This window comes from Chiloscyllium plagiosum, unplaced genomic scaffold, assembly GCF_037043375.1.
Source record: "Chiloscyllium plagiosum isolate Xiang-an unplaced genomic scaffold, Cpla_swu_hap1 HiC_scaffold_4, whole genome shotgun sequence".
Lineage (NCBI taxonomy): Eukaryota > Metazoa > Chordata > Chondrichthyes > Orectolobiformes > Hemiscylliidae > Chiloscyllium > Chiloscyllium plagiosum.
Window position 1 is genome coordinate 132,898,171 of NW_028270142.1, and position 23,880 is coordinate 132,922,050.

A 23,880-nucleotide genomic window follows, 5' to 3' on the forward strand; every position below is an offset into this window, starting at 1 on the left:
ATTATATATTTCCTCATTCTTGCTAAGTCATCTCTCGTCCGAAACAATCCCAAACTAATTCATTTACTCTGTATCAGAACTTATAACTGCAGAAATAACATTAATTCACCTATATTCCACAGTTGCCTAAACAAGAACTATTTGAAACAAACACATTACAAATATCAGAAACTGAAGATTCAACTCTTTTACCCGAGCAATAACATTACATTACTCAAGACTCAGTGAAGGGCCACTCTTATCTCCACATTAAAACTATTGTGTATCTAGCAAAACTGTAATTATTTTCTTTTCTGGCAATTTTCAATCAATATTATTTTCTTCAATTAATGTCTCTACTGAAGACAAGTTCCTAACTCAGCTCACTATTATTGACAAACATGGGTCCCTCAAACGCATGTCTTCAAAAATCTCAACGGTACCCTATTTGAGAGACACACACACACACACACACAGACACAAACAGCTTTTCTACTGTTAACAATCTCTTCTCTCTGAATGAAGTGGCTTCTATACTCCATCTCTCTCTCTCCCTCTCTGGGTTGTATAGCTCAAATCACATTTTGTGACGAGGCTGTGCCTTTAACAAAGTTATGTTATCCTAGTTTTTTTTCAGAGAGGTCGTGAGAGACACAGACTCCAAAAAGTCTAAGTTGAAGCATTTTAGGGCCAGGTTGATTATAGCTGACAGATACTGCTTCAGGCAACAGGCTTTCAGGTTTTTGGGAAAAAAACACAATGCAGGCAGACATACTCTAACCTCACACCTTTAATGATTGTCTGAGCTGAGACCTCACCTTTCTTTTTATAGAACCTTGAGTTATCTCAAGAACGTGACTTAAAAGAAGTTCTGGGATTTACATAATCATGAACAGAAACCTGCAACCCATTTTAAAAGATGAAATAGATAACAGAAATCTAGGTTTGTTCAATACATTGTTCAGGTGCATGAAACTATAATCTTTTGCTTTAAATTCTGTGTCTTATGGATCTGCTCCACAACTACCTGATGAAGAAACAGCGTTCTGAAAGCTACTGCTTCTAAATAAACCTATTGGACTATAACCTGGTATTGTGTGAGTTTTAACTTTGTCCACCCCAGTCCAACACCGGCCCCTCCGCACAATGAAAGGGAAATGGCCAGTTCTCCCTGTTCAGCTTTCCTCTGGTTTAGATTTTTTTAGCAGTGCATTTTGAAGTTGCTGGACCCAAAGAAGTAGGTCCAGTCTGGTATTCTCTCTCTGACTTCTCTCCTGTAAGACCTTTTGTGCCAAGAAGTGTTTATGGGGATAGTTGCAAGTACTGGGAATAGCATATTAACTTGGGATAGCCTGTTGGGTTTTTGGATATGTTAGGTTATTCTGTATTCTGTTCTCTTTTGTTTACGTTTCATTTGTTAATCTTGAAAATAAGTTCTGTTTTACTTAAAACTAAGTGGCTTGACCAGTGGCATCTCTCCTGGAATATCCACTTTCAATCTGCTCAAAACAACTGGCAAAGTTAGGTTCTGGGCTACCTTCTTGAAATGTTTTGAAGGGTCTGGCCTGGTCCATAATAAACTGGGAGCTCTTTTCGAGATTTGTTCTATAGTTCTGATTTGGGATTAGGGTTTTTGGATTCAAAGACAGCAAGTGGTAGGTGTTGGTGTCTTTTGTTCTAGGTGTTGAATTCAGTTGGTTTAAACAGTGCTTGGGATAGCAATGGCTCTTTCAATCACGAAGAGTTTTCTAGGGGTGGAAGAGGTGACTTCAGGTTTTTACAAAATGTGATTAAGGCCAAGCTGCTGGAATTAGCAGACAAACTGGAGCTGGAGTTGCTCTTTCCATAAGGAAAGAAGAGATAATTATAGCAATATCTCAGTATTTGAATTTGCTGGGAATGCCATCAGAATCTTTAGAGATGGCTAAGATTCAATTGAAAATGAAGCAACTTGAGTTAGAAGCTAAATACACGGAAAGGGCAATAGAAATTAAACAGTTTGAATTCTGATTAAAAGCAGAGGAAAGAGAAGAAGAACGAATTGCTTTAGCAGAACAAAAAGAGAGAGGAAGAGAGAGGGGAAGCAAAAAGAAGAGAGATGAAAGAAAGAAAGAGAAGGTACTTGAACTTCAGAAATTGGCACTTAAACAGGTGTTCAAAAATTCACTTCCTGAATTAGTGAAAAATCATGTGGAAGAGCAGAGAGTAAAAATGGAAAGATTAGCAGCTGAAATGGCTGATGATTATGAGTTAGTCCAAAAATCAAAGTTTAGCTTCCAAAATCAATTTCAATCTGTGAAGGATAGAAATTAGGAAAAAGAGAAATCTTTGTACAGAAAGGGAAAGGTAGATCTCGGTGAAGATCATAAGGATGAATTATCATAGGGTAAAAAGGAATCCCTTGAAGGGGAAAGAGAAGTTAAAAAGCTCTGGCGTTTTCACTGCAATAAAGTAGGCCACATGAAATCGCAGTGTTGGTGGCTTAGGAAAGGTACTGGGAAGCCAGATGTAGGAAAACAGGATAAGCCAGTGAATTTAGTTGGAGTGGTAACAGAAAGCACTGTGGAGGCCAGAAAGCTGCACCAGAATGCACAACCTGGTCAGAGGTTGATTAAGGAGGAAGTGCCAGATCTTCTTAAACCATATATCTGCAAAGGTAAAGTTTATTCTCATAGGCCAGCAGCAGCAGATAAAGAGGTTACAATATGAAGGGATACAGGATCCTCTCAATCTGTGATGTTGAAAGATGAGCAGATATGTACCTCTGAAGGACTATTACCAGAAAATGTATTAGTAACGGGAATTTATGGTGAGAGAAGAAGCACTCAATCATGCAAGTGAGGTTTTAGTGTCCAGTAAAGAGTAGAGAAGTTTGGTAGGAGTACTGGACAAATGTCAGCTCCGTGAACACAATTTGTCCTTGCTAATGATCTAGCTGGTTCACAGATGGGAGTGCTGCCTAAACTCAGGCAACTGAATTATTGCAGGACACATATCCTGGGAATTTTCCTGCCTATGTGGTGACGAGGTCATAAACTCCCTGTTGAAACAGGAGAGATCAAAAAGTACAGATAAGAAAGTTGAAATGCAATTAGTAGAGACCCTGTTTGATCAGATGGTTGAGACAAACCAGAAGCAGATAGATGGCAATGCAGATATCTTTAGCTATAGAGAGGAGGTTTTGCGACTGGTACATGAGTTACAAGTAGGGAGTCATTTAGGAGTGAGAAAAACTCTAGTTGAGATACAAAATCATTTTTACTGGCCTAGACTGCACAAGGATGTAATTGACTTTTGCCAGACATGTCATACATGTCAGATAATTGGAAAACTACAGGCAGTAATAAAACGTGCACCTTTAACATCTATTTCTGCATTTCAGGAACCTTTTACGAAAGTCTTAATTGATTGCATGAGACCCTGACCTAAAACAAAAAGTTGGTATCAGTATTTGTTATCAATAATGGACTAAATTTCCAGAGGCTGTTTCACTACGTAATATCACAGCTAAAAGAATTGTAGAGGAATTACTCAAATTTTTCATGAGATACGAACTATCCGCAGAGATACAATCAGATCCAGGGTCAAACTTCAAGTCAAAATTATTCAAGGAAGTTATGGACAGCTAAGGAATAAAATAATTCAAATCTACTGCATACTATCCAGAGTCGCAAAGATTGCTAGAAGGGTGGCATCAGTCATTAAATACCATGTTGAGGGCTTATAATCAAGACTATCTAGATGATTGGGATAAGGGAATTCCATTTGTACTTATTGTGATCAGAGATGCACCACATGAATTGACCAAATTCAGTCCATTTGAAATAGTTTTTGAGCATGAAGTGAGAGGACCGCTAAAATTGATTAAGGAAAAATTGATAAGTCAGAATTCAGCGGCCATATATTTGGACTGTGTGTCAAATTTTCAGAAACTATTAAATAGAGCAGGGGAGTTGGACTAGACAGCATTTAAAAGTATCACAGCATATAATGAAGCAGGAAGCTTTCAATCTGCTCAAAACAACTGGCACAAAATTAAAAACTCGCAATTTTGCTACTGGGGATTAGGTGTTGGTATTACTTCCGGTGATAGGTGAACCTTAAAAAGCAAGGTTTGGTGTACCTTATCAAGTCAAAAGGAAATTGAATGAGGTGAACCATTTGATAAGGACACTAGACAGAAAGAAATCATAGAGCGTGTCATGTGAATATGCTCAAAAGATATTTTGACAGGGGAGGAAAGCAAGAGGAGAATGTGTTTATGGTTACAACATAGAGGGAAGAACCAAGTTCAGAGGATTCTGAATTGGATATTCCTCAAATTAAATTAGACAATGAGGAAATTGTCAAAAATTGGGATAAATTATTGAATTACCTTCCAGAGGAAAATCAAAATGACCTGAAAGATTTATTATTATCACATGGGGAGATATGCAGAAATAAGCTGGGAAGTACTAACCTATGTGTACATGATGTAGATATAGGAGATGCAGTTCCAATTAAGCAACATCATTATAGGCACTGCCCTCTAAAGTTGGCACAGGTACAGAAGGAGATAGAGCGCATATTCCAAGATCGCATAATCGAAGTGAGTTACAGTGACTGGAGCTCACCCTTAATAATGGTGCCAAAACCAAATGGTACCCAACGGTTATCGGGAACTATCGCAAAGTCAATGCAGTTATAAAGATTGATGCATATCCGATTCCACATTTGGAAATCTGTGTTGAAAGGTGGGATGAGCAACTTATATTTCTAAGTTGGAATTGCTCAGACGATACCGGCGGGTACGTTTGTCAGAAAGAGCGAAGGCAATTTTGGTTTTCGTAATGCTGAATGGATATATCAGTTTAATGTCATGCCATTAGGTATGAAAAATGCGTCAGCCATGTTTCAGGGACTAATCAATGAGGTCATTGCCAGACTACACAACTGTGTCGTATAGTCACGCATGGAAGGAACATTACAAAATTTATCAAACTTGTTCGATCAACTTCAGAAGGCAGTCTTGGTGATAACGGCTGAAAATGTGTTGCTGGAAAAGTGCAGCTGGTCAGGCAGCATCCAAGGAGCAGGAGAATCGACGTTTCGGGCATAAGCCCTTCTTCAGCCCTGAAGAAGGGCTTATGCCCGAAACTTCGATTCTCCTGCTCCTTGGATGCTGCCTGACCTGCTGCGCTTTTCCAGCAACACATTTTCAGCTCTGATCTCCAGCATCTGCAGTCCTCACTTTCTCCAGTCTTGGTGATAAACCTAACTAAAAGTGAAATTGTCAAAGCCCAAGTCACTTCCTGGGCCAGGTTATTGGACATGGACAAATAGCCCCAATTAGGGAGTTTCCCATTGACAAAAAGAACAGTACTACGATTCCTGGAATTGAGAGGATTTTATTAAAAATTCAGACAAATCTTAGCAGTATGGCTGCTTCACTCACTGAATTGCTAAAGAAAGGCAAGAAATTTCAGTGGACAGCGGACTGTTAAAAGGCATTTGACAGCCTGAAAGCTCTATTAACCAATGCCCCAGTGTTAGCCACATCTAATTACACAAAGGCATTCAAGGTGGCTATCGATACAAGTGATGTGGGTGTCGGTGCTCTGCCCTTACAAGAGGACAATGAAAAGATAGAAAGACCTATTGTGTATTTCTCCAGGAAATTGAACATTCATTGGCAAAAATATTCAATGGCTGAGAAGGAGACTTTGAACTTGCTGTTGGCGTTATAACATTTTAATATTTACATTATCAGTAACGTATCTGAGACAATATACACTGATTTCTGGAGTTTCTGGATAAATTTAAAACAAAAATGCTAGACTGTTTAGATGGAGCCTGTTGTTACAGCTATTCAATTTGAAAATTGTGCATGTGGCAGGACAAGAAAACATGATTGCCGATGCATTGTCGAGTCTTGAATGAGAAATGAAGGCGTTCATTGGCAGGAGTAAAAAGACTGAAACAGAATGGAGTTGTACATATTTGTATTTTTATAGTCTCTGTATATGTGTGTTGTAGAATATTAACAGTTTAAGATTAAGGAGTTTTAAAATAAATCCATCTTTGGATATTGTTGTTTTTTTTAAGGGGGGGAAGGTGTGACAAAGCTGCTCCTTTAACAAGGTTATGTTGTCCTTGATTTGTTTTTTACAGAGAGGTCGTAAAACACACAGACTCCAAAAAGTCTAAGGTGACGGGTTTTAAGGCCAGTTTGATTATAGGTAACAGATAATGCCTCAAACAAGAAGCTTTCAAGTTTTTGAAAAACAAAACACTTCTACAATGAAAGGGGATTGGCCAGTCCTCCCAGCTCAGCTTTTCTCTGGTTTGTTTTTTTTTACAGTGTTTTGAAGCTGCTGGTACCCAAAAAATCAGGTCCAGGCTGGTACTCTCTCTCTCTGACGTCTCTCCTGTAAGACCCTGTGTTTGATTTTTTTTCCTTTTGTGCCAAGGATTGTTTATGGAGATATGTGCAAGTATTGCGAATAGCATTATTACGTTGCACTTTCGAATAGGTTAAGGTATTCTGTATTCTGTTCTCTTTTGTTTATGTTTCATTCAGTAATCTTGTAAATACATTCTGTTTTGTTTAATACTAAGTGGTTTGACTTGTGGCATCTCTCCTAGAATATACACTTTACACCTGCTTAAAACAACTAACAAAGTTAGGGTCTGGGCTACCTCCTTGAAATGTTTTGATGGGTCTGGCATGGGCCATAACACATTACTTTCTAAGGTGTTTAAAAGAAAGACAATACAGACCTTCACAGAACTGAAAACTAAAATCATTTACTCTCCACTTTAAAAGCCAAGTTCCCAAATAAGCCTTCATCCCATCAGGAGCTCTTGGAGATGGGACATTTACAGGACCAAAACTGACACTCAATCCTGAGCCATGCAAAGTTCAACAGTGGCTTCTTGGGCCTGGTAAAGCAAGCATGCCTCCAACTTTCCAGCCTCTGAACAGGACTGGTAAAGAATAAAAATATTCATAATAATGCTTTTCACCATTACATGAGTTTTTTGTGAAAATCACAAGATTTTTAAGAGTGAGATGCAGTTTTACAAAATTAATGGATATAAATCATTCGACAAATTTCTGATATTTCTTCCTTGTTGCAATTTACTGACTATCAATATGACTTACTAACAGTCTGGACTGTTTTGAAATATTTCATAACTGTTTACATTTAAGCAACAACAAATTTACATCTTTGTCCTTCCTAAAACCCTTGGACAATCTCCCTTTCTCCTTTTATCTTACCGAATGGCTGGGGTTTTGCAAGGATGTAATTCCTGTTCAGAGGCTGGAAAGTTGGAGGTTGGCCTCTAAGCTGTAAACAATTCAAAGTATGGAATCTCAATTCTTTAAGTTGTGAATTGCGTTAAGCAATTTAAATGTCATGTTGTTTAAAAAAAAAGTCAATTACTTACACTTACACTCGTGGGCAGAAGATTTTGAAGCCTATATGTGCACAAGCTAAATCCAAATACTGGGGCATGTATTGTTCTTGCAAATTCTGGGGTAATACTACATTATATTGAATAATTAATTTTAAAATTTCTTCATAAGAGTTGAGCAATTTATTACCTTGAAAAATTTTCATCAGTTTACAAAAATATTAATTTGAAATCTTCCAGTTTTCAAAGATGAAACTTGAACAATGTTTTCTTTACAGTCCAAATCCACTGCATCCATTTGATTTCTCCCATCACAACCAACCACTAGCATTGAGGTGCTTTAAAGCTTTAGTGCCTTAAATAAGTCGAAAATCAGGTCATATAAAAGAAATTCAGGGTTGTGGTAAAAAGCTTGCTCAAAGATGACTTAAGTTTTGTAAACAAAATTCAAACCTGAACAATGTGAAGATCATAGAGGGTTGCCAAAGTGTTAGCAATGCATACATTGAATGATTTGAATACTAGGAAGACAAGCTTAGATTTGAGGTGTTGCCAAACTGGAAACTAATGTGACTTATCTCCACAAAGAATTCTATATGGTCATCTAGTATCCAAGTACTCCTCTTGAAATCTGTCATGTCTGTTTATAAGTCACTGTAGTTCTTGTTCCTGACCAGAAAGGTGTCCGGAATGGTTATACACGTAATTTGGGATACACAATGATTGTCAGCACAACTATTAACTTGCACAGTTTCCCCGAGTAACTCTGAAGAGAATTGCTTAGTATAAATACTTCTCCTAGTTTATAATTGGCACAAAGCTGTTTTTATTTTTGCAAGCTGGTGTCTAGTAATTATATCCTTTATAGTTAGAATTCAGCATAGCAAAGCACAGCTGCACTAAAATGTATTCACAGACTGACAGATTGATATGCATTTGTACATTTTATTCATGTATTTTTTCCTTCAATGTTTTGAATTAAAACTAATTAATGAAAATATTACTTGTGGCTGAGGATCATGAACCTGGCATTAAGAGCACATTAACTACCAACTGAGTCAGCTGGTTTGTGGAGGAACTTGGTCCAATCAACCTTTCCAACACAACCTTTAACTTCTGAGTCAGGTAAAAATTGAAACCAAAGAATTGCATAAAGAAGTGAAATTTGTATATTTTAGAATTTATAGTGTGAGCTGAAAACATTATTGGAAATGGTTTTCACTTCCATGGCAAAAAGTGAAATGCTGTCTGAGGAATATTAAGTTGTTCCTTATAACGTAATAATATTAGAACAGGTAGTGGAGAAAATCAACAATTCCATGGCCAAAGAAAATTAATAAGCTCCAGGTCAGTTATAAACTGTACATTCTGTGCCCTTTATTTTCAGATTTGTGCAGACAAAATTTCTCTCTATCGCAAACTAACAGTTACAAATGCAGTGGTGGTCACCGCACAGGCTGAATGTCCATATGCAACTGCTTCTGACACTTTTCTGGTTGATGACAGGATTATTTTACCTTTGCGTAAGTAGGGAATATATTCATCATTAGAGATGTTAAAATTTTCACAATCACTGCTATTTTCCTAACTGGCTAACAATTGTCTGGATCATCACTGCATCCCACTACCGAAATAGCTTGAAATCTTATAAAGGCTTACATGATGTGGGCTGTTACAGATCAGGCCAGCACCCTGAAAACATTTCAAGAAGTTAGCCCAGACCCTAACTTTGCTAGTTGTTTTAAGCAGTGTAAAGTGGATATTCCAGGAGAGAATCAATTGGTCAAACCACTTAGTCACAGAGTCATGGAGATATACAGCATGGAAACAGACTCTTCGGTCCAACTCATCAATGCCAACCAGACATTACAACCTAATCTAATCCCATTTGCTAGCACCCGGCCCATATCCACCCAAACTCTTTCTATTCATTAAATGTTGCAATTGTACTAGCCTTCACCACTTCCACTGGTAGCTCATTTCATACACGGACCACCCTCTGCATGAAAAAAGTGCCCCTTAGGTCTCTTTTATATCTTTCCCCTCTCACCCTAAACCTATGCCCTCTAATTTTGGACTCTCCTAACCCCACCAGGGAAAAGACCTTGTCTATTTACCCTCTCCCTTCATGCCCTTCATGATTTTATATACCTCTATAAGGTCACCCTTCAGCCTCCGACACTCCAGGGAAAATAGCCCTAGCCTTTTCGACCTCTCCCTATAGCTCAGATCCTCCAACCCTGGCAACTATCTTGTAAATCTTTTCTGAATCCTTTCAAGCCTCACAACATTCTTCCAATAGGAAGGAGACCAGAATTGCACGCAATATTTCAAAAGTGGCCTAACCAATGTCCTGTACAGCTGCAACATGACTTCCCAACTCCTATACTCAGTACTCTGACCAATAAAGGAAAGCATACCAAATGTCTTCTTCACTATGCTGTCTACCTGCAACTCTACTTTCAAGGAGCTGTGAATCTACACTCCAAGGTTGAGTTAGTTTTCAACAAGCCTGAATTTATTTATAAGATTACTGAATGAAACACAAACAACAGAAAACAGAATACCAAAATACTTATCCTTGCTGAAAACCCAACAGACTATACCAACTTAATGATGTTGTTTCAAATACTTGCAACAATCCCCATAAACACTCCTTGGCACAAAAGGTAAAATCAAACACAGGTTCTTACAGGATAGGAGTCAGAGAGAGAGTACCAAACTGGACCCGCTTCAGGGTCCAGCAGCTTTTCCACTACTAAAAAAAAGTGAAAAGCTGAGCTGGGATAGCTGGCCACACCCATTTCATTGTACATGTACTTTTTTTAAACTTGAAAACCTTCGCCTGAGGTAGTCTCTGTTATCTATTATCAATTTGGCCCTAAAACCCTTCACCTCCAGACTTTTCGGAGTCTGTGTCATTTACGACCTCTCTGGAAAAAAAAGCCAAGGGCAGCATAACCTTGTTAAAGGAGCAGCTTCATCACAGGGTTCCAGCAGGAAATGTGGAAGAATTGCATCAGAAGTCAGGCAAAGTTTTTCTTGATGACAGGAGCACCCTGTTGCATTTTCCACAGAGTTCCGGACATCAAGTTGAGTTTCTTAATTAGGAATGCTGAAATGCCTATTAAGGGGTATTATTGCTTTGTAAAAACCTTACTCATAACAAATCTCATCTCATTAACACAGAGATTGCTATTCCACGACACTGCAGAGAATAACTGTTATAATGTTGACATGAAAATCAGAATGGGTACCTGGTGACTTCAGTTAACTGCTTGCATCTCTGGGACAATATCATGAATATCCATTAACAACATCTTAGGGCAGGTTCCAGGGCACCAACCACATGCACGCTGCATCCACAAACCTTAACATCTGACAGCCTCTCCGAACCATCATGGTATCTTTCTGATCCACTTTCAGGATGCTTCTACATTTTAAAGCTGGACTTTGGGTGCTGTCTATCAGTTCAATGCTTCTGCAAGGAAACCTTGTGCACGTGGTCACGCACTGAGCTCATAATTGAAACAGGCTGCATTTCAACTGTTCTACAGCTATCAGTCACTTAGTACTTAGTCACAGCATCACTGCCTTACTTTGCCTCTTAGCCATAAATATAAGAGTTCCAATATTCTGAAGGCCAACAAAAACAGAATCAATATTTGCATCTCATGTTTCTTTATGTTTTATTAATTCAAATCCTGCAGTACCACAGAAGATCAATGCTATTTTTAAAAGGTTACTGCAACTGTATCTCATTTATTTATTTCTTTTGACTTATCTCTTGACTGTGTCTATTTATTTGTCTGTTTTTGTGTGAGTGGGAGCAAGAATCAAAGAAGATTAGGTTTGAATCATAGGCCTTACTTAGACTACCTGTTTGCTTTGCTCTGCTGAAGCTACTGTACTATTAATAAATTGTTAATTAACTTGGTGTCTGGTATTATTGATTCACAAAGTTTGGTACTAGTTATTGAAAAGGTCTGCTTAGGAACCATTGGGCTCAATTTTAAGGGTCACTGATGTTTTAATTTTACTGTGGTACAGATAAAGGAATAGACAGTCTGATTTGATTTGACTTCGAGGGTACAGAGGGTACAGCTCTACGTAGTGTTCCACATAGACTTCAGGTCTTAGCGGTCTTGTACAATCCTGCACATCCTTTGATATCCAGGGTTTTCGGGGATAGTTGGTCCTTCACATCTGCAGGAACATGTTTACCCTGCATTCTCACTATTATCCTATGAGCAACATAGGAAAATAGGAATAGGAATAGGCCATTTGGCCATTTAAGTCTGCATGCCATTTAATATGATCATGGTTGATCATCCAATTCAACACACTGCTCCTGCTTTCTCCTCACATCCTTTGATCCCTTTAGCCTTAAGGACTACATCAAACACCTTCCTGAAAATATTCAATATTTTGGCCTCAACTACTTTCCATTTCTACAGAATTCAACAGGTTCATCACTAAAAAAGGCGAAGAAATTCCTCATCTCAGTCCTAAACAGTCAACCTCATAGCCTTAGACTGTAATCTCTTGTCCTGGACTCCCCCATCATCCAGAATATCTTCCCTGTTTTTTACTCTGTCTGGTTTTCTTCGAACATTATTGGTTTCTATTAGATTCTCTGCCACCTCCCACCCCCCCCACCCCCAACAACCTTCCTCCTAAACTCCAGCAAATATAGTCTTAATCAATATAGTCTATCTTCATATGCCAGGCCTGTAAGCCCAGGAATCAGTGTGGTAAACTCCCTCGATAGCCAGAACATTCTTTCTCAGATAAGGAGACCTAAATTGCATACAATATTTGAGTTGTGGGATCACTAAGGCCCTATACAATTGTAGCAAGATATCCTTCTTTTGTCCTCAAATCATCTTGCTATGAAGGTCCAAATACCATTGTATTCTTCAATATCTGCTGCACCTGCGTGTTTATTTTCAGCGACTGGTGTAAAAGGACATCCGGGTGTCATTGCATTTCTTACTTTTCAATCTATTGTCATTCAGATAATAATCTGCCTTCCTCTTTTTGCTAGCAAAGTGGAGATAACCTCACATTTATCAATATTATGCTTCAGCTGCCATGCATTTGCCCACACATTAATTTTGTTGAAATCAAATTGGAGCATCCTTGCTTTCCCTTCTATTTTTCACCCTCCCACTCAGTTTTGTGTCATCTTCAAACTTAAAGACATCACATTTAGCTCCCTCATCCAAATCATTAATATATATTGTAAGTTGGGGTCCAAGTGCTGTTCCCTGCGGTTCCCCACTAGTTACTGGCTGCTTGGAAAAGTCACTTGGAAAATGACCCATTTATTCCTACACTTTGTTTCCTGTCAGCAACCAGTTCTCTATCCATGACAGTATATTACCCTTACTCGAATATGCTTTAATTTTACGTACTAATCTCTTATGTGATGATGTAACGGAAACTTCATAACTTTAATAACTGTTGGAAAAATCAACAAAGATAAAGTGTTACACATGGATTGAAAGAAGCAGCAATAAATCTTTTTTGGGAATAAGCTGTTTCTTGAGATGAAATGAACAATGAGAAACTATTATAAAACAAGTTACAGCAACATATGAATTAACCATCCCCTAGGAAAAAATAACATATAGAAGCTGCTTCCTGGGAGACAGGGTATAACACTGTTTGACAATCTACTGCCTCATGGCAATGTTCTGAAGTAAAGAAGTTAATTACAGGAAAAAGCTGTGTTTTAAACAGATAGCTAACCCCAAACGTAACAAGGAACAAATAAGTTATTTTTTATGAGAGGGCAAGCTACAGACTTGAGGTCTCCAAAAGAATAATCAATAATGAAGATGAAAGAATCTAAAGGCTTTCAATAATGCCACACCACAACTTGTAAGAGAGGAACCTGTATAAGCATCCAACATCAGAACAGCTCAACAGCAGAACTTCAAAGAACAACACTGCACAAGGACTGAACCTTGGAAATTTCCAGAGACAGATCACTGTTAATTGAAATCCTGGCCAGATGTCACCATTAATTTGGTAATAGCTAAGTTAGGTCGCAGGTTTATACTTGCTTACATGAGTCGAATGATTTATTGTCACTTGCATTTTTACCATGAATAATATAACAAAATACAATGAAAAGCTTTAATTGTCACCACAATACAACAACATTTTGAATAGTTTAAGAATACAAAGATATAGTTGAAAGAGAGTCTATCTTCATTCCACCACCTCCACCATGAATCCTGTGCCCTGAGCCAACTCACCAAGACACCTGTGCAGCCATCCATTCTCCACTGCACTGGATTCACCAAAGTAGAAGGCGCCATTCTTCAGACACCATTTCTTCACTGTTGGGACCACTTCGCCGACGTTCCGCCGATGCCAGGTCCCATGCTGGACCCTCACTTGCCATGCGACAGGAACCCCTGGCTTTGCTGCTACCACTGTTTCGCCAATAACCAGGATTCCCCTGGTTACTCTTAATAAATTTTAATTTATTGTTTCAGAATTTGGTTGTCTTTGCAATTTCTTGATAAGTAACCAAATTAAATATAGGTTGTGATGATTTACCCACAATAGTGGGACCTTATCAAAAGCCTTCCAAAAATCTGATTGGCTCTATCTTATCAACCTACTCATTACAACCTCGAAAAATTTCAGAGGCTTTGTCAATTCATGGTGAGTGTTCAATTCTGTTACTGTTTCTAAGTGTTTTACTATTAATTTTTTATAATGGACATTTGCATTTTCCACAATACCAATGTTACCCTCACCAGTCTATAATTCTGTGTTTCTCTCCATTTCCTTTTACAAATAGTGGGGTTCTATTATCTACCTCCAATCCTTAGAAACTGTCCCAGAATCTTTAGAATCTTGAAACATCACAATCAATGCATCTATTATTTTTAGGGCTATTTCTTTACGTATTGTCAGATGTAGGTCATCGGGCCCTGGGATTTACTGGCTTTTAGTCCTATGAAATTCCCCAACATCATTTCTTTACTGATATTGGTTTCCTTCAGTTCCTCCCTCTTACCAGACCTTGTGTTCCCCAACATTGTTGGGACATTATTTGCATCCTCCTTTGTGAAGACAGACAAAATATGTATTTAATTAATCTGCCATTTCTTTGTTTCCTGTTATAACTTCCCTGTTTCTAATTGTAAGAGACTTACAATTATCTTTACTCATCTTTTCTCTTCACATACCTATAGAAACTTTTATAATCACTTTGCATGTTCCTTGTAAGCTTACTCACGTACTCTATTTTCCTCTTCTTAATCGTCCTTTGCTGAAAACTAAACTGCTCCCAATCCTCAGATCTGCTGCTTTTTGGGCCAATTTGTATGCTCCTTCATTAGATCTAATACTAGCCCTAATTTCCCTTATTAGCCACTTTTCCCATTTCATTTATCTGCCAGACAGTTCCGCTATGCACTCTTTAAATGTTCACTTTTATCTATCTACTGTCATCTCTTTACTAACATTCCTCAATTTAACATAGCCAGCATGTGTTACATAATTGTAGTTTCCCTTATTTAGATTCAGGACAGCTTTGAATGTCTTTGACTGCTGTGATGTGAATTATTCTGCAAGTAGGTGCTTCCAGTCCACTTTGGCCAGATCCTGTCTTATCTTATTAAAATCAGCTTTCACCCAATTCAGAACCATTCTTTCCAGTCCATCTTTGTCCATATCTATAATTACCATAAGTCTTCCTGAATTACGGTCACTAAAAGTCAAAATCTCCTCCACTGCCAGATCTAACAATTACTTGGCTTTGTTTCATAGAATTAAGCCCTGCACCACCCCTTTTTAATGGTCTTTCTATATTCTCGATTAAAAAGCTCTCCTGAACAGATTTTAAGAATCTCACTCTCTCTTTCACTCTTGTCCGCCACAGTTAAGACTGGGGAAGTTGAAAGTATAAATAATAGGGTTATATGTAGCTACTACCCTATTATTTTTACACTTCTCTGAGATTTGCTAACGTATTTGTCTTTCTGTCTCTCCCAGACCTTCAGCAAAGTTATTGTTTCCATTTTAAGTTCAATCCTTAGGGCCTCATTTGAGGAGCTTTCAAAGGTATCATCCCTTCTCACTGCAGAAATTGTTTCTTTGATCAAGATTGTAACACCTCTTCCTCTTTTATAACCCCCACCTCCCCACCCCTAATCTTGCCTCAAGAGTCTATGCATTGGATACTGAGCTACTAATCCTATCCCTCCCTCATCTGCGATTCCATGATAATCATGATATTACATCCCCACGTGTTAATCAGCACTCTCCACTCATCTGTCTTATTTGCAAAACTATTTCATTAAAATAAGTGCTAACCAGCATTATTGTGTTTCCTTGTGTCTTGGCTAATTCGCACTGCCTTCTAGACTGACTTGGTTCTTCTTCTTTACACATCTGAGCATCAGCCCCCTCCCCTATATATCCCACCTCCCCACCAAATTATTTTAAACCTACACCAACCAGAGTAGGAAACGTCTCTGCAAGGAGGTTGGCCCTATTATGGTTCAGGTGTAACCCATCAGACTGAAGCACCTACTTGCAGAAGAATTCACATCACAGCAGTCTCACCTTCACCAGAAATGAACCCAATAATCCAGGTGCCTAAAGCCCTCTCTTGTGCTCAAATCTTCAGTCACACCTGTTTTCATCTGTTCTATCCACCTATTTCTATACTGACTAGGACATGGCACCAGAAGTAATCAAGAGATTACAACCTTTGAGGTCCTAGTTTTTCAATCTAGATCCTAGATTAAATCCTAGATGCTACCTGGATCCCTATATTCTTGATGCAGGACCTCAGGCTTGGAGGGCTGAAGGGCCTGTTCCTGGGCTGTACATTTTCTTTGTTCTTTGTTCTCATCCCTCTTTTTACCTATGTTCTTGGCCCCAATGTCAACCACAATCTCTGAGTGCTTTCCTCCGACTTCAGAATACACTGCAGACGCTCGTGACATCCTTAATCCTGACCCCAAAATCATGTTGGTATCACTTCTATGGCTGCAGAGATGCCTGTCTGTACTCCTCAATATTGAATTACCTATCATTATTGTTCTTCATTTTTTCCTGCTCTTCTCTTGTGCAGCTCATCTCTGACTGCACTCTCTAGATGAACCATCACTCTACATGGAAAATCTGCTTGAGTGAGGTGTGCTTGGGGCTTTCCTATTTGTCTGCCACTCTTCTTCTGACTGACGGTCATCCCATTTCCTTTTGACTGCACTTGCTTCAACTGCAGCGTGTCCATGACTATCCATGTAATTCCTAGCCTCAAACATGCACTGTTGTCCGTCAGCAAATGCTCAAGCTGATCAAAACATTGGCACTTCGTGCAGATGTGTTCATGCAGACTGTCAGCAGTGCTTCAGATTTTCCACATACTACAGGTCATGTAACACCTGTGACAGAGTTCCCTACTATACCTTAGTCTTAGTCTTAAACTGACTTCACTTACGTTAATTTTACTCTCCTTCCCTTACCCTAGTTTGGCTTACTTATATTACTTTATTATATTGGTCCTGACTTTCATTTATTTTTTCATTTTATAGCAATTTCCAAAATAGTCCCTAGCAGGAGTTTGTTACCAGTGAACGAACGTAACACATTTTCTGCAATAACATTCTTGTTTTTTTTCATCAAAAACTGATCACAGGACACTTTGTTAAACCTGGTGAGATGATCTATGACCATTTCCTGAAGAACAGAATTCAGGTTGCAATCAGAATTAGACATCTACCATCAGTTTACAGCTGTCATTGATTCATGAGGGTTTACAGCTTGGAAACAGGCCCTTCGGTGCAACTTATCCATGCATTCAATTTTCACAATAAATCTTGTCCCATTTGCCTACATTTGGTCCATATCCCTCCATGCCTATCCCATCGATGTACCTGTCCAAATGTTTCTTAAATGACAAAATTGTCTTCCTCTACCACTCTCTGCATGAAAAAATTGTCCCTCTGGATTCTTTCATATCTCTCCTTTTACATCTATCCCCTCTAGGTTTAGACTCCCCTACCATGGGGAAAAGCTGTTGGCTATCAATCTTATCTATGCCTCTCTTGATTTTATAGATTTTATAAGGTCACTCCATAGTCTCTTATCCTTCAGGGAAAAAAGTCACAGCCTATTAAGTCTCTCCTTAAAGCTCAAACTGTCCAGACCAGGTAGCAACCCAGCAAGTCTTTTCTATGCTCTTGCTAGTTTAACAATATTCTTTCTGTAGTACAGCAACCAGATCTGTATGCAGTACTCCAAATGTGGCTTTATCAACATCTTGTACAACTGCAACAAGATGTCCCAACTCCCATACTCAGTGTTCTGACTGATGAAGTCAAGCATGCTGAAAGTCATCTTCACCACCCTGTCTACCCGTGACTCCACTTTCAAGGAGCTCTGAACCTGTATTCCTAGATGCCTTTGTTCTATAACACTCCCCAGGGCTCTACCATTGACTGTCTAAGTCCTGGTCTGATTTGACCTATCAAAATGCAATAACTTGCATTTATCTAAATTAAACTCCACAAATTTACTAACCATACCTCCTAAATTCTCATTCAAATCGCCTGCATGTATGATAAATAATGTGGACCCAGCACTAATTTAATCCTCCTTTGCTGAAATCTGAACTGCTGTCGATCCTCAGGTCTACTAGTATTTTTGGTCAATTTATGTGCTCCTTCACTGTATCTAATATTAGCCCTAATTTCCCTTGTTAGACATGATCAGGCCACCTTTCCCATGGCATTTATGTGTCAGACAGGAATGAAAAATTGTTGCAGATCCTCCATGCAGTCTTTCAATGTTTGCCTTTGTCATCCCTTTACTAACATTCTCCAGCTGTCCAAAATTTGATTTCATTGTCAGAAAATTCATTGGATGTGAGAAGTCATCACCTTTAATCCTCACTTCCAGAAGGCCAACAGGAATTGTTTCTGCTCTTTGTCTTAATTATCTCGTGGAGACTTGCCTTTTTATATAGTGTTAAGTATCTTCGTACTTGAGAGTGAAGCAATAGATGTTTAGTTCCTGGTCATATCTTAGGTGTTAAGGGTGCTTGTAACTTACTTTGAAAATAAGCTGAATTTATAATGGTCTAGATTTTCTGATGGCCAGATTTGTTACTGCAGCCTAGAGAGGAAATAGACATGAGAGTTCTGAGGAATCTGCACCATAGAACACTGCAAAGTCCAATCCCCATAACTGAAGAAATGGTATGAGACAAACCATTGGGACGAGAGACAGATAGTCCCTTTAGGGCTGATAGCTTGCATCCTAGGATTCTAAAAGAAGTAGCTACAAAGATAATGGATGCATCATTGTAATTTTCCAAAAATTGTTGGATTTATAGCATGTAGAAATCCTTCTTCACCACCCTGTCTACCTGTGACATAAATATGTCACCAATTATTGCCAGATATGCCATATATGTCAGGTAGTGGAGCAACCTCAATGCTCAATTTATTCCAAAAGCAGCTTTTGCAGAATCATATAGTGGGGCCTTAATAGATTATTTAAAGCCCCTACCTAAAACTAGGAATTGAAATCAATATCTTTTCATGAAAATATATGCCTCTACAAGATTCTGGAAAATTACTGTAAAAGTAGTGGTATAAAGTAGTATAAAAAAATTAGTTTTTTTTAGGCGACATGGATGACCCAAGGTAATGCAATCAGATCAAAACTCAATTCTATGTAACGAAATGATGGCTAGTTTGGAAATCAAACAATCCACACCTTCTGCTTATTATAGAATCCTGACAGTGTGAAAGCAGGCCATTTAGCCTATCGAGTCCACATTGATATTCTGAAGAGCATCCCAACCGCACCTGCGCTCCCCCCTGTCCTATCCTGTATTTCTCATGGCTAATCTATCTAACCTACACATCCTTACATATTATGGACAATTTACCATTGACAATTTACCTAGTCTTAACATGTTTGGACTGTGGGAGGAAACCAGAGCACGTGGTGGAAATCCACGCAGACATGGGGAGAATGTGCAAACTCAATACAGTCGCCTGAGGGTGGAAAGAAACCCTCAACGCGTCCCTGGCACTGTGAAGCAGCAGTGCTAAACACTGAGCCACCGTTTAGTTTTGGCACTGAAACTACACACGATTGGATTGTGGTTAAGCAAGGGCCCTGGAAAAAAATCTTAAAATTTGATGTGTACAGAGACAATACCATAAATTCAGCATATCTGTCAGCAATTGTAACATCCAATTTAGCAGACAGTCTTGAAGGCTGCTGTCATTCATTATAGATTAATTACAAATTGTAACTGACTCTGAAATGAAGCTCTTTCACTTGCTGCTAAATGAAACAACACCTGAAATATCCACTTTGTTTTGTGATAATGAACAAGAAGATGTTTAAGGCTGCATAGAAAAAGCCAATACTATTTTGCACACAGGGTGCAACCTGCAGATGATTACCAGGGAATTAATTATCAAGTGCATATTATTCTACATCAAACAGACTATTTCATTACATCAAACCTCATAAAATAAGTAGGATTGCAATTTTGTTTTATCCATAAAGAATCCTGTCTATAAAAAAAAATAACTCACCTTTCAAATCCTATCTGCCGGAAGCTCTTTTCCCAATCTGTGCCTAGAAAAAGTGAAGCATGAATTAATTAATTACGATAGTCATTGCTTAGTAGAATTCAAAGACTTGAACGGATACATACAAAGTATAAATAGTAATTCACAAATTTCCAATTGATCCTAGATTCAATTATCCTAGGCCCAATCATCATCAACTAGTTTACCAAACACTTTCCCTCCATTGTAAGATCAGAAATGGGGGTGTTCACGGGTGTTTGCACAATGTTCAACATCATTTGAAACTCCTCTGATAATAAAGCAATTCATGTTCACTGGAAGACATGAATAACATCTAAATTTGACAAGTCATATTTGTGACACATAAGCGCCAGACAATGACCGTTTCCAATAACAGACAATCTAACCATAGTCCCTTAACTTTCGATGACATTACCACCACTGAATCCATCACTATCAACATGCTAGGGGTTTCCATTGACCGGAAACTGAACTGGATTTGCCACATTAATACTGTGGTTACAAGAGAAAGTCAGAGGCCAAGAATCCTGCAGCAAGTAACCCACCTCTTGACTCCCCAAAACCTGTTCACCATTACAAGGCTCAAATCAGGAATATAATGGAATATTCCCCAATTGCCTGGATGGCCACAGCTCCATAAATATGCAAGAAATTTGACACCATCCACAACAAAGCGACCCACTCGTTCAATACCATATCCACAAACATTCACACCCCACTGACACTCAGAAGATATAGAGTGCAACACAGGCTTACCAAGGCTCCTGAGACATCACCCTTTAAATTCATGACCACTAGCATCTAGAAGAAACAGGGCAGTAGATTTTTGGAAACAAACCAGATGTAAGTTTCCCTCCAAGCACAGGTCGGTAGAAATTCCCTTCATTTAAACATTTGGAAGACTGAAACTGTTTTCAGTCCCCACTTCTGATGGTAGCAGAGTAAGACATTCCAGCCAGAGCTCCTCTGCTCTGTCTGTTCTTTTTCTTTTTTTCTCTTTTTTTCTCCTTTTCTGAGTTTTTTTTCAACTTTTGACTTAAACTTATCTGGAGAGGATTGGAGGAGGTGACTCCAAACTCAAGGCTGCTGCTGGCGAATCCCAGAGGTGAGTTGATGGGGCAGACACTGGTGCAGGTAAGCAAGTCCCAGAAGAGAAGCCAGCATGGGAAAGTGAATTCCGGAGGGGGGAAGCTAGTTCCAGAGCGGGAAAGCAAGTTCTGGAGCTGAGTCTGGCTTGGGTAAGTGAGTCCAGGAGTAGTGGCGTGAGGCCGGTGGGGAGAGGCAAGTCCTGGAGCAGCGGTCCGCATGGGAAAGTGAGTCCCAGAGCAGCAGCCAGCAGAGGGAAGCGAGTCCCAAGAAAACCTACCTTGTAGCAGCTGAGAGCCAGCACGGAGCAGACTGGAGGCTTGGATTGGAGTGAGGACAGGTTGTTAGACTGGAGTTTGGTGCGGTCAGTCAGATCACATGTGGAAGTCCCTGCCTGAGCTACTGCAATGTAATGCTTATTTGTAACTTGATTATCTGACTGTAATGTCTTTCTTTTTAACAATATCACATTTCTAACTTATGCTGTAAATCACTGTAAAGTAATGCAATTACTTTTATTTTTTGTTCCTCTTTTGTATCTGAGATTTGTACCTAGGTACTTTGTACCTAAGATTTCACTATACTACAGTACTTCTCTACTTGATTACACATGATAATAAAAGATATTCCATTCTATTCATTGCCTCACTATATAATCTCCCTCTCTCATTCTGGCAACAGTCTCAGATAAACCAGTCTGTTCACAATGCTGGTCTTACAGTTAACCCCAAGATGAGCTATAAAGCTGGAGTTTGGTGCGGTCAGTCAGATCACATGTGGAAGTCCCTGCCTGAGCTACTGCAATGTAATGCTTATTTGTAACTTGATTATCTGACTGTAATGTCTTTCTTTTTAACAATATCACATTTCTAACTTATGCTGTAAATCACTGTAAAGTAATGCAATTACTTTTATTTTTTGTTCCTCTTTTGTATCTGAGATTTGTACCTAGGTACTTTGTACCTAAGATTTCACTATACTACAGTACTTCTCTACTTGATTACACATGATAATAAAAGATATTCCATTCTATTCATTGCCTCACTATATAATCTCCCTCTCTCATTCTGGCAACAGTCTCAGATAAACCAGTCTGTTCACAATGCTGGTCTTACAGTTAACCCCAAGATGAGCTATAAACATCACATTTGTGCCATTACTAAGGCCAACTAATTCAATATCACTGTCCCTTCTTACTGGCTATGAAACCTTCACTCATGCCTTTGCTGTCTGTAATAAACTTGACTACTTATTCCAACATTCAATGTGATGGACTCCCACATTGTACTCTTGAGGTCCTACAATGGTTTGCTGCTGATACCTTACACAAGATCACATTCTTGTACGTACTTACCCACATTCTCATTCTTGTTTTCAACTCCCTCTATAGTTTTGCCACTGAATATCTCTGTAACATCCTCCAGCCCACAACTTTCCAAGATACCTGCTCTCCTCTAATTTTAGTATCTTGAGCATCCATAATTTTAATCCCTCTGCTATTGGTATATGTGGCTTCAGATGCTCAGATGCCCAATACTCTGAAATTCCCTCCAAACAGTGTCAGTCCCTTTGCCTTACTTTCCTGCTTCAAGATGCACTTCTTTGACAAGCCTTGTGCTCATCTGACTTACTATCTCCTTATATGGCTGAGCAACATACTTTATTTTAATGCTCTTGTCAAGCACACGTTATTATGCTAAAGAGATTATATAAATAAAAGTTATGCTATTGTTGCTCTGATGGCATAAAATTTTGCTAAATCTCAACATTTTCTGGATAAACAGGACATTTGGATTCATTGATGAAGTAGCATTTAGGTACAGTCCCACCACGTAATAAGTTTACACTTTTGGTCATGTTATTCTAAGAAGGCATTGATCCTACAAGAAGAAAGGACACGATTATGAGTAGGAAGAATATAAGACAGAAAGAAACAAGCAGTAGAGATGATTATTATTTTGAAGGATGGACACTAGCTCAGTAAAGAGGAACTTAAGAATTAAAGCATAGCAAAAGGAGTTAAATTGAACAGTTTTCTGGTAGAGAGTGATATAAAAGCTATTAGAGGAAGAAAGGGGACCATAAAATACAAAAATTGATGTAGAAGTGAGGATGAAAATAAATCGCAAATATTTTGAATGGTTACTTCCTTCAAATATTCAATGCACCACATGTCCTCCACACTCAGAGATGGCTAAGCACAATTGATGCCTATGTTATATCTGAGCTGGACAGAGTGAAATAGCACAAAAACAAATAAATTTTGAGAGACACTTGGCTTTGATTCCAGAGCTGACAGAAACTAGCAAGAAGATTCGCAAGATACTGACAATAACCCATTTGGGAATCACTGGTCTCTGCGAGATGTCAGTAAATTAGAAACAGGTTAATATGGGAACTGCATTCCTTACTAATCTTTAAAAGTGCTTGCAAAGGTACTTTGTGATTGATGATCTGTAACAACACACCTGCACATAGAAGTCTTCATTTAAATGGATACAAAATCCTAGCTGTAACCACCCCAGTGAAATCAAATTGTAGTGATCAAAATTATGTAACAGAACAGAACATGACTTTTAAATTAACCACTCTGTAACTATAAACTAAGAAACATGATTTTGTCATGCAAGAAAGAATTGTAAACATTTTCCAACAATAAGGCATATGTGAAGCAGCAAACTATATCATGAAACTTGCTAAACTGTAATTGTAGGAGATATGGAACAAACTAAACCTACAGATAATTTGTTCAAAGATATGTGGCCTTTAGTCTGAGGACACCCTTACACAATTCTAAAAAGGAACA

General features: G+C 38.6%; 1 protein-coding gene across 2 annotated transcripts in view; it reads right to left on the bottom strand.

Annotated features, from left to right (window-relative positions):
• LOC122548766 (piezo-type mechanosensitive ion channel component 2) overlaps positions 1-23,880 on the bottom strand; it is a 782,240-nt gene that overhangs the window by 415,567 nt on the left and 342,793 nt on the right. For both annotated transcript variants that reach the window (XM_087986703.1, XM_087986702.1), the window contains exon 4: positions 19,971-20,013. In XM_087986703.1, coding sequence (XP_087842829.1) covers positions 19,971-20,013 — 43 coding nt within the window. The remainder of the gene's footprint in view (positions 1-19,970; positions 20,014-23,880) is intronic.